Below are 12,400 nucleotides of genomic sequence, written 5' to 3'. Positions count from 1 at the left end.
ACAAACTGATGGACAAACAGAGAGGCTCAATAGATGCCTGGAAACCTATCTCAGAGATGAATAACTTTTTGTAAGTAGTATAGACACCATGCATAGTACCTGATGTAATCAATCTTGCCCTTTGTACAGCTTACTGTTCTACTTAAAGTTAGCCTTTTGCTAAGAAAAATTTGCTTAACCACTCCAATAATTAGGCCTAATTTAACACCACGATCATGACCAACTTTCCAAAAAAACAATAATGATGATATATAACAAAGTATTTTCCTAACGAGAATAGTCACTCGTTAACACGCTTAAGTGAGACTCAACATATAATGTGAATATACATACTATTATCTTTCCTTAAATTTGAACGCTGTATCTATTCAATTTTACTTTTTTTTTTAAAAAAAATTTAACACATAAACTATATTTTATGAGTATCCATTGAACACTTGTTAGATAATAATGGCGTGTATATGACATTTATTTCATTGAGTAGCATCATCCCATGCTCAAGATTTAGAGATCTTGAATTCAAATCTCCCTTTTTCTCCACGCTTTTTTAAAGTCCGCCTCTTCCATATTAGGGGAAAAAACAGTAACTTCATCCCAAAGAGCCAATTTCTGAGACAAAATTTTGTTATTTCTCCCTAATTCTTTGATCATTAATGAACCAGTTAATATACATCCACAATTACCTTATAGGAAAGCTTTCAAAAAGAACTTTTCTTTTGAAAAAACTAATTAAGAAAATACTTCCTTGCAGACGAACTACATAATACTGCATTCTACCCAGCCTAGTAGGAAAGTTTAATGTATATAGCCCAAGTTTGAATTTCAGCGAGTTCATGGAGTGCTAGTATGGACTCGACGACCTTTTACATACTAACGTTGTCTAAATGGTACTGAAACGTACGGTGTGCATATACAACCAATAATATTCACTCTTGAATGTGTCAATGCTCAAGAGAGGTGTTGCCTACAGAAGAAAATGCCTAAATTTAGACTTCAGAAAAAAATAATCCAAATCAAGTCACGCCTTAATATGATGCCTATATGTATGAGTTTGACTAGGGTATGATTTCAACTTCTCGTGTTTTTTATTAAAACCTTTTTCAAATGCTATTAAGGTTTTGTTTTTGGATTAACAATTATTTACCGGAAACAAATATTTACTTTGGTTAGATTTTTGTTTGCATTAACAATTATGAAAATTACATAAGGGTTTTTTTTTTTTTTTACTATACCATGCCTTCTTCTTATTCTTCTTAATTTGCACTTTTATTGTTTGTTTATAGATGCTACCATAATTATTCAGCTATGTATGTTCTTTTTTTTTTTTTTTTTGTCAAAAGGTATGTATGTTCTTTTAATTGCGACCAATCTGACCAAATGAATCATATTGTCCCAAGGACAACGTCAAACTTAGGGGATTTGATCTGATTAAAGGGGAATCAAGAAACACAGTACCAAATTTGTTTTTGTGGAAGTGATATTCTATGGGTAAATTGATAGAAACAAAGAAACAAGTTCTTCCATCCGTGCTTGCTTCCAAATTTAGGTTGGGGCCACCAGCCGGCCTAGCAATTGCAACCGAATAAGCCGAACAACTTGAAAACAAAACAAACAAAAAAACCAATGAAACTAACCTTGAAGAACTCGACCCAAATGAGAAAAGCCCTTCACTTGCCTACATCTTAATTGTACTATTACGTAAGTTTCAATTGCCAAATTTGCGCATGCAAAAATTTTCAATCTTGTTCTCTAATTTTTTGGGGTACTAGAGTCTTATGTACTAGAAAAAGGAATGAAAGATGAAGGCATTGGGAATCTTATGAGAGATTGATGTTTCCAGTTTTCTGGACTGCAAAGAGTATTAAAATTTTGAAGTTTTTGACATTATATATATTGTGCTGCCAAAATGTTCGTGCACATTTAATACCTTGTGATGCGCTAATTAGAGTTTTGCTTGGTAAACAAGAGCGTTAATGGTATTCAAACTGTCTCAAATTTTAAAAGAATTGATCTTCTATACATTGATAGTGTATATATTGTCAGTACTGAATGAATATAAGATTTACTAACACTGACTATATATACATTCACAGTATATATAAGATTTACTCATTTTAAAATATGGCATCATACTCTTTTTAACTAACTTTAGTTTAAGTTTAATTAATTTAGGTTCCGACAAAAATAACCTTTTTTTAGTGCATTTGGAACATTAACATAGGCAATGTAACAGGCAATTCCTCTTGCAGCATGACGAGTAAGAAAGTTCAGAAAAAAGAAACAAAATTATCATAGTACCTTTGCTGTAAAAACTACAAACATTTGTAGAACAAAAGCCTTGCACCAGCAAAATCAAGTACTTCATGAGTACCTTTTGTTTATTGAAAGGCGTTGATGGTATTACAATGAATTGGCAGACAAAGTAAACAAGAATTGGTTTCAAATCGTGATTGTATATCACTTTTCTTTAAACTTTATTTATCCTGTATAACGTGCAATAAATTTGGACAAATATCCTTTTAGATAACATGAAATTTGTTTGTCTTAAACTCTTGCACAAAATAAGACAAACCCTTTTGAACTAAGAAGTGCTTTTGAGAGAATTCAAAATAGTAAGAAAGTGATTTTTTTTTTTTTTTGCAGTAAAGCACTCTCTACTTAACCTCTTTATATAGGAAAAATTGTTTAAGAAAAAATGAACATAATAAATACTTGTATGAATATATTCAAGGTATTGTGTACAAATTCATGTATTTAAATTCATGCATCACATAATTCTATGATCAAATATATGAATCTATCCTTACATTCAAGGATCCCCACATACATGAATATATTCATGAATAAATATACATTTATCACAATATATGTACATCTTAAAATCATTTGATTCATAATACAATACATGTATGTACATCCTAGAATCACTAAATAAAAATTTTGAAAATTTCCAACAAAAGGAAATTTTAGTTACATATCATTTTATTTATTATTTTTGGTCTATTATTTTATCATTTTTAATTTCCAAAATCAAGTACTTCATGAGTACCTTTTGTTTATTGAAAGGCGTTGATGGTATTACAATGAACTGGCAGACAAAGTAATAAGAATTGGTTTCAAATCGTGACTGTACATCACTTTTCTTTAAACTTTATTTATCCTATATAACGTGCAATAAACTTGGACAAATATCCTTTTAGATAAGATGAAATTTGTTTGTCTTAAACTCTTGCACAAAATAAGACAAACCCTTTTGAACTAAGAAGTGCTTTTGAGAGAATTCAAAATAGTAAGAAAGTGATTTTTTTTTTTTTTGGCAGTAAAGCACTCTCTACTTAACCTCTTTATATAGGAGAAATTGTTTAAGAAACAAATGAACATAATAAATACTTGTATGAATATATTCAAGGTATTGTGTACAAATTCATGTACTTAAATTCATGCATCACATAATTCTATGATCAAATATATGAATCTATCCTTACGTTCAAGGATCCCCACATACATGAATATATTCATGAATAAATATACATTTATCACAATATATGTACATCTTAAAATCATTTGATTCATAATACAATACATGTATGTACATCCTAGAATCACTAAATAAAAATTTTGAAAATTTCCAACAAAAGGGAATTTTAGTTACATATCATTTTATTTATTATTTTTGGTCTATTGAAAGAAAGTTTGGCATATTTTTTTTGTTACTTTTACTTCAAAATATTCGTGGCATTACACTTTATTGAGTTTGTATCATTTAAACTTGTTTCACATTGCACATATAGCAGATTAGGCTTGAGTAGTTGTAATTTTGATTTGTCAGACAATTGCCCAACTCTATTTACTCCTTTTACATTTCCCCTAACCAAATATTATTTTCCATCCTAATTCCTGCTTAATTATGTGTTTTATGTCATATTTAGGACAATGAAATCAACATACTAAATTTTTCATTCCATTTTGCCTTCTCAATAAGATTATACCAAGCATTGGAAAAGAAATATACATTTCATTCTGATTTCGGTTACCTAAGTATAGAATGATAAATAATTTTTTGCCCATTCTGACAAGAAAAAAAAAAAATCTTAAGTGGAAAGAACTTTCCATTCTGGACCATTCCTATGTATCAAACAGAGGTAAGTGATTTGTAGTGATTCTAACAAATCGCATGCACTTCAACGGGTGCAAGACTCAAACTCGAACAAGTCAATACACGAATATGTACAACAGTCTATTTATCGTCTCATATTATTAAGTAAAATATAATATTTTGTTTTCCTAAAGCATCGTAAGTTCTTCAAATAACATTTATTGTTAGAAAAATATATTTTCAATTAACACTTAAACACATTTTGTATTTCTAACCCTTTTTATACGACTTATATCACATCCTAAAAAATGCTTCAATAAATTTTATCTAATTGATTGAATTTCCAAATAATTTCCAAGAAAAAAAAAAGATATACATAAACCCAAGAAGATACTAAGAAAGATGGAACTAGACCTAGTAATCATCAAACAAATGGTCTAGTTGACTCTATGCTTCGTAATCTGCCATTTGCAATAAAGGCAACTCATCTCTGTCCTCGAATCCAGAGGACAACTAATTAACTTCCCAGTTTCAGCAGATTAAAATTCCCATTTGCTCAAATCAGGCGTGGAGTTTCCAAGAAACGCGGTTGGGCGAGTGAATGTAGACGTATCCAATTATATTTAAGCAGTGACGACAGCCTTTACCTCATTTGTTAGTGACGTCTGATTAATCCATTGACTACTAATTTTCGTAAAATTTTAGTTCAGTTGGAGTACATAAATTATAATACCTTGTGAAACTTTGGACTTGTCAATGGTGTTCGATTTTTAAAAGATGGAACACATTTTAGGCAAACAAGAAAGGCCGGCATTGATTCAAGAAATTCTTTGTTTAATTAAGTTTTCTTGTTTCACTTGGGAATTGCAGATGGTGAACGGCCAGCCAGACACATCAAATTTATCAAGCATGCATACAAGAAAGAAAAACATATGTAGGAGAAAAATTCAGTTTGAGTAGTTCTATGAATCTTTGAGAGTGGCGATTGAGGTCCCCAACTAAAACAAAAAGCTCGAGTGAGAATATTCATGTTTTCAGTTAAAACCATCTACAGGCAACAAATGAAACGGGGAGCACTTATGTTGTTATTGTTGAGTGAATTAATATTACAGAATTTTGTCTGATCGCATCTTTTTCGATAAAAGATGTAAAGGGCTGTGAAGGAGTGGTGAGAAACGGGGAAAGCTTGACAGTTAGGCACTGAAGAAGATGGTGAAGGCATCAGGGAAGAGGAAGCAGAAGATAAAATGGAGTAAACTGTATACGTTTTCGTGCTTGAATCCTCGCACTACAGATAATGATGCACCAAATCAACAGCTTCTTGGGCAGCCGGGGTTTTCGCGAGTAGTGTTCTGTAATCAGCCTGAGCTGCATAAGATCAAGCCACACAAGTATCCCAGCAATTACGTGTCGACTACTAAGTACAATTTCATGACATTCCTTCCTAGAGCACTTTTCGAGCAATTTCGCAGGGTTGCCAATCTGTATTTTCTGTTAGGAGCAGCATTATCTATTCCCAAGTTGGCTCCTTTTGGTCCTGCAAGTATGATTACACCCCTTGTATTCGTTGTGGGAATCAGTATGCTCAAAGAAGCTATAGAAGATTGGAGTAGATTTTTGCAGGTAGCTACTCTTGCACATTTTTGGATTCTTTTAATTATGCAATCATAATTTGCTTTCTGTTTTTTCCACTTTACTTGCTCAAAAAATCCTAAAAGTTTGACACGTTTCACTTCTTTCTTCGTGCTTCATCGGAATTGCTTTCTTTTAATCAATTTCATGGCCTACTTTTTAAGAAGTGAGTGAACTAGTTGAACATTTGTTACCTAATTGCCAAATGTTTATCCGATATTGTTTTTCTTGTTAAAAGCATTTAAAGAAGCATCTTCTTATTCCCTTAGAAACCAAGATCTCTAATCTGCATTTCATAAAGCTTTGCTGACTAGTATTTTCTTGAAGTTGGATGCATGTCTTCATACTGCCTTAAATCAAATTTCCAGGACATGGATGTGAACTCCCGGAAAGTGAAGGTTCACTCAAGGAATGGTTCTTTTGTTGAAAAGACCTGGAAAGAACTTTCTGTGGGGGATATTGTGAAAGTAAACAAGAACGAATACTTTCCAAGTGATCTCCTCTTGTTGTCTTCTAGCTATGAGGATGGTGTTTGCTACGTTGAGACCATGAACCTTGATGGAGAAACCAATCTGAAACTGAAAAGGAGCTTAGAAGCAACACTTAGTCTGGATGATGATGTGGAATATACAAAGTTCCAAGCCACAATACAATGTGAGGATCCAAATCCAAACCTCTACAGTTTTGTAGGAAATTTGGAGTTTAATAATGGAACATATCCCCTGTCCCCAACCCAAATTCTATTAAGAGACTCAAAACTTCGGAATACAGAATACGTGTATGGAGTAGTGATATTTAGTGGACCAGATGCAAAAGCAGTGAGAAATTCCACCAGATCACCATCGAAAAGGAGCCGCATAGAGAGAAGGCTAGACTATCTTATATATGTTCTTTTTCTGTTATTAGTTATGATGTCAGTAGTAAACTCAATTGGCTCTGCATTGGTCTTAAAATCTGAAGCCGATATGTGGTGGTACCTTCGCTTGCAAGAAAATGCTGATTCACCACTCAATCCATCAAAGCCTGTAACGTCGTTTTTCTTGCAATTTGTAAGGGCCCTCATTTTGTATGGTTACCTGATTCCCATATCACTGTATGTCTCAATTGAAGTTGTCAAAGTTCTACAAGCCATGCTTATCAATAAGGATATGAGGATGTATGATGAATTATCAGGTAAGGCAGTGGAAGCCCGAACATCAAATATAAATGAGGAACTTGGACAGGTTGAGATGATCCTCTCAGACAAAACAGGAACCTTGACTTGTAATCAAATGGAATTTAGGAAGTGTTCCATAGAAGGAATATCTTATGGTGGTGAAATAAATGAAGTTGATCTTGCAGCTTCCAGAAGAATGAATGTTGATGTAGAAAGGTATAGGATCAGCATAGATGGATCAGATTCCACAGGGGAAAGCATTGAGATGTTTGAGTACTCTGTAGCTGAAGCTGATGCAAAGCAAGCTGTTTTAGGTTGTGATCATGCCATAGAGAATTCAGATATTGAACATAGAAGAATTCCTGTATCAGGGAAAGAACCTAATATTAAGGGTTTCAATTTCAGAGATGATCGCCTTATGGACAAAATGTGGATCCACGGGTCAAATGTACATGACATGATAATGTTTTTCAGAGTTATGGCTCTGTGCCATACAGGCATTCCGGTTGAAGATGGTAACAGCAGGAGACTGAAGTATGAAGCAGAGTCCCCTGAAGAAGTTACATTTCTAATAGCAGCGCAAGAGTTTGGATTTAAGTTCTGTCAAAGAACTCAGTCTGTGATGTTTCTTCAAGAGCTCGAACCTTCTTCAGGAATTGAAGTAAAGAGGTGAAATTATGCCTGACATTAATTTTGTCTAATCTTTTCCATTCATATTTCTCTTTTATTGACAATGTTACTCATTTTGCAACGTCTGATTCTTTTTAACAACATGTATATATGCAACTTTCAGGGAGTACAAGCTTTTGAATCTTTTAGAGTTCAACAGTGCAAGGAAAAGAATGTCTGTGATAGTAAGCAACGAGGCTGGGGAGATCTTTCTATTTTGCAAAGGAGCTGACAAGTAAGTGTTGGCTTGAAAAGCAATTAAGGCCAAGAAATCTATGCCACTAGAATTAGTTTTTTCTGGAGATAGTTAAGTTGGTAATCATGTCATTGTGAACTTTCTGCTTAGTCCACTAAATATATCCTTCTGTATTTTGGATGAGGTTCGACAGTGACAGCAGTTTGTTTTAGACGTAAATTTTTTTATGTAATCCAATCATAGACTTGCAGGGTTTCTATCATCTAATTGAGCTGTTTACTGTGGTTGTCAGTATCATCTTTGACAGACTAGCGGACAATGGTAGGATATATCAGCAGGCTACAACGGCTCATCTATCAAATTATGCAGAAGATGGTCTACGCACGATGTTGTTTGCATACAAGAAGATTGAAGTGGTAGAATATGAGAGTTGGAATACATTGTTTACAAAAGCCAAGGCAACAGTAGGTACTGAAAGAGAAGAGCTACTTGAGCATGCCTCTGAAATGATTGAAAAAGATTTGTTTTTGCTGGGGGCAGTAGCAGTTGAGGATAAGCTACAGAAGGGGGTAAGCTCACTTCCTACCTTTCTCTGTCGTTCCTTTTTCTGTATTCCCCTTTATTCAGCGTTACAGGAATTCAGCATGTGCAATTCATCAGTAACGTTTCCTAAATTACGTTTCCTAAAACGTGATCAAGTCCATTTCTTTTCCCTCAGGATTTGAACAAGTGACATAGGAATTTGGGTATTTGTGATTGACAATTGTTTCGGGTATCTAACTCTCCATATTGGCCTTATATTGGAATATTTTCTCTTCATAGTCTTAACTAGTACACAAAATTTTAAATCAATATGCTTTTTTCTGGCAACATTTCACACAGTCAATTTTATACTTTGGGAATCTTTTGGTGGATAACATGAAGGAGATAGGAACTAGTAGGATTTGCTTTGTAGATACAAGTACAATTTTAAGATCAGCTATCCTTGGACTTCACTGCTTGACATGGTATTGGTATATTCCTGCCAGTGTTTAGATACTCAAAAATCAACATAATATATCTCTGAGATTTGATAACAGGTTCCTGAGTGCATTGATAAACTTGCACAAGCTGGGCTGAAAATCTGGCTGCTAACTGGTGATAAAAGAGAAACGGCAATGAATATTGGGTAAGACTGTGATCACTCCATCCTTCTAGCTGATGCGACTGTAGTAATGCTATGAAAAACGTTGGAATCAGGTCGTTGTAGTTCTGAGTTTCCATACTAACTTGTAAGGTGTGATTGGCAGATTTGCTTGCAGTTTACTTCGCCATGACATGAAACAATTCCATTTGGTTTTGAGCAAAGAAGCTGAATCCAGTCATCAGTTAAAGGTGAAAACAATTTTCTATAACTTCCATGATAGATAAAATCTGCTAGAGATAATCAACAGCATGAATATAAATAATTCACTGGAATTAAGTTGTTTGTCTATGTCTAGCTTTTCAGGCTGTGGAAGAAGACATTTTATCCCAAATCAGGAATTCATATCAGGAAACTGTTAAAGGCAACAACAAGGATGTCCCTTCTGCTTTGATAGTGGATGGGAAAGCCATGGAAGTTGCTCTAAGAAGCGAGATCAGCAACCAGTTCTTACAGTTAGCAGTAATGTGTGATTCAGTGATATGCTGCCGTGTTTCTCCCAAGCAAAAAGCTTTGGTAGGATCTGTCCTGTTCTTCTTCCTTTATACCTACTTTGAGTGCTGTCTCTTTTTCTCCTGTCAGTCTCCAAGATCTGTAGCCATTACTTCCCCAAGAAATGTCTAGGAGTAACTAAATATCTGCATTGAACTGAAATTTTATGCTGTTAGTGAAATTGACATGCTTTTTCCACGGAACATCTAACTGAATGTAGTGGTTAAGCGAATTAATCAATCGGGACATATGTAGCCGACTTTGTAAACATCGGTCTAAGAATTTTCTTCCAGCATGTACCTTCTGTCTTTTGCACGGCATTTTTCAAGCTAGGTTTCCCTTTGCCCCTTCTTAAAGTTGCTTCACTCTATTGCATTTTCTTTTCTGAATATTCTGACTGCTATAACCTTTTTTTAATGCATGATAAAATCTAAAACGTTTCAATGAAATATAAGCACACTTATTAGACGTGACATCTGCAAATCTCTTTCGCAAGTCTACTAGTAACTTTGTTTGCCTACTAATCATGCCTAATACAAGCTTTTATGCACATACATGTTTGTCTTATACCTTGCCATGTTGTGGCACTTCAGATCACTCGCCTTGTAAAAGAATACACAGGTAAGACAACCTTAGCAATTGGAGATGGAGCAAATGACGTTGGTATGATTCAAGAAGCTGATATTGGAGTCGGAATCAGTGGCATGGAAGGAATGCAGGTAAACATTTGGCTGGCTTCTTTTTTTTTTTTTTCATTACTGTTAATTTCGCGAATAAGGTTTGATAAATTGAATCCAAGCATACACAGCAATTAACTGAGGGATTCCACATTGAAAAACAGCATTTTATCTACAAGAATGGATGACAGCTACTTGCTACTTGTTTATCAATTACTAACTAATATGGAATGAGTTTCTGAAACCTTGTGTCAATGCAACATGCAGGCGGTCATGGCAAGTGACTTTTCTTTGCCTCAGTTCTATTTCTTGGAACGTTTACTAATAGTTCATGGGCATTGGTGTTACAAGAGAATCTCCAAGATGGTAATACTCCATCCTATCTTGTGTTGCGTGTATGCAAGTGCCCAGAAAAGAAAGATAATCAACTTTATTAAGGTTCACTGACACAAATTTTGTTCTGCTACAGATTCTCTACTTCGTGTACAAAAATGTTGCATTTGGCTTGACATTATTCTACAATGAAATTTACAGCAATTTCTCGGGTGATGATCTGTATGACGATTGGTATATGGTCCTATTCAATGTTCTGTTGACATCTTTGCCTGTGATTGCACTAGGTGTTCTAGAGCAGGATGTTTCAGCTGATGTCTGTCTGCAGGTGAGAAGAAACAAGTTCTACGATTTCATAACACTAGCCTTCATTGTTTGAAACCTCAGATAAACATGTAATTCTCACGCGTCCCCATCCCTACTGTCCCCTGAAAAAGCTAATCTTCTTGCAAGATTTTAACTTGATTAACCATTTTACCGTCACTGGAATAGTTTCCAGCACTTTATCAACAGGGACAAAGAAACATATGTTTCAGCTGGAAACGTATCTTTGGCTGGATATTGAATGCCACTCTTTCTTCTGTAGCTATCTTCACAGTCACCATATACATATTTTCTCCAGCTGCACTCAGACAAGATGGAAAGGTGGCAGATCTAGCACACATCGGAACCATCATGTATACATGTGTAATCTGGATAGTAAACTGCCAGATTGCACTCATAGTCACACACTTCACTTGGATTACCCATGTTCTGATCTGGGGAAGCATCTTGTGCTGGTATATCTTCTTAGTCTTGTATGGTATGCTTCCTCCTGAGCATTCTCAAGGTGGTTTTCACATCCTTATTGAGGCCATTGGGACTGCACCAATGTATTGGATTGTAACATTTCTTGTAGTAGTTGTTACACTCCTTCCATACTTCATTTTCACTATAATCCAAAGATCATTCTACCCCATGGATGATCATGTGATCCAAGAGATCAAGTACGGTAGAACGGATGTAAGCAACAAACCAATGTGGTTGAGGGAGCAGCAGAACTCCAGGAAGAGGATTCAAATTGGATTTTCTGCAAGAGTTGATGCAAAAATTCGTCACTTGAAGGAAAGATTGCACCGAACGAAAAAATGAATATACGAATTTGTCACAAATAGCTAGTTTAACAATCAGCCGGAACCAGTCAAGTGACTAAATGATTATTAAGTGTATCACTTCCTCATTATCATCGAAGTATATTGTAATTATTTAGCAAGTTAGAAAATAAAGCATGGCTAGCAGCTTTAGCAAGGCTTAGAGTTATGCAGGTGAAGTCCTCTAATCTGCATTTCTTGCGAACTTAATTTGTCTTGGCTGTGATTTCTGGTTCTTTTTGGAAGGAAATTAAACCGAACTGTATTTAGTTTCCTAATCTTTTAGTCTATTGTTTGGTGTGTTGTTTGTCTAGTTTCCATATTAGATTAGGGAATCTCAATCAGTTTCCAATTAGGTTTTGATTTACATTTGTATTTGTTTTAGGAAGTTTTAGAGTTTATAAATACTACTAGTTTAGTAGGTTATTAATTAAAGAGTAGAGTTAGGTTGAATTGAGTCTTTAAAGATAGATTTGAGAGAAAGTCTCATAATTGAATTTGTAAGTTGTCATTAGTGAAAGGCTATGACTTGATATTTGTTTTTGTTGAGTTTTGAATTAAATAAATTATTGACTATTTGTTCTCCTTCTCTTCCCACATATTTTTATATGTGTCAAAATTGCTTCCGCTACACACGTGATTTTTTATGCCAACAAGTGATATCAGAGTTCTAGATTCAAGAGTTTGATTTTGGGGTGTCTATGGTGGTTGGAAAGGGTGCAAAATTTTTTGATAGAGAAACCTATACCATAAAAAGGTTTTAAGGTTGTGATACGTATATTAAAAAATTGAATCACAAGAGTTGGTTTTGAAGTACTAGTCCGTTGATTGGAATT

The 12,400-nt window shown here is 34.5% G+C and overlaps 1 protein-coding gene across 1 annotated transcript; it reads left to right on the top strand.

Moving 5' to 3' along the window:
- The first annotated feature begins 5,305 nt into the window (after window positions 1–5,305).
- Window positions 5,306–11,565, top strand: LOC113782111 (probable phospholipid-transporting ATPase 4). Its single transcript, XM_027328022.1, has 11 exons — window positions 5,306–5,719; window positions 6,097–7,553; window positions 7,678–7,788; window positions 8,042–8,318; window positions 8,829–8,917; window positions 9,039–9,123; window positions 9,239–9,448; window positions 10,018–10,083; window positions 10,369–10,467; window positions 10,571–10,762; window positions 10,927–11,565. The coding sequence occupies exons 1-11, from the start codon at window positions 5,306–5,308 to the stop codon at window positions 11,563–11,565; spliced, it is 3,639 nt and encodes a 1,212-aa protein (XP_027183823.1).
- The last annotated feature ends 835 nt before the right edge of the window (window positions 11,566–12,400 follow it).

This window comes from Coffea eugenioides, chromosome 9 (assembly GCF_003713205.1).
Source record: "Coffea eugenioides isolate CCC68of chromosome 9, Ceug_1.0, whole genome shotgun sequence".
In the NCBI taxonomy this organism is placed as follows: Eukaryota; Viridiplantae; Streptophyta; class Magnoliopsida; order Gentianales; family Rubiaceae; genus Coffea; species Coffea eugenioides.
Note: the sequence above shows the minus strand (reverse complement) of the source record. Positions and strands in the feature narration are given on the sequence as shown.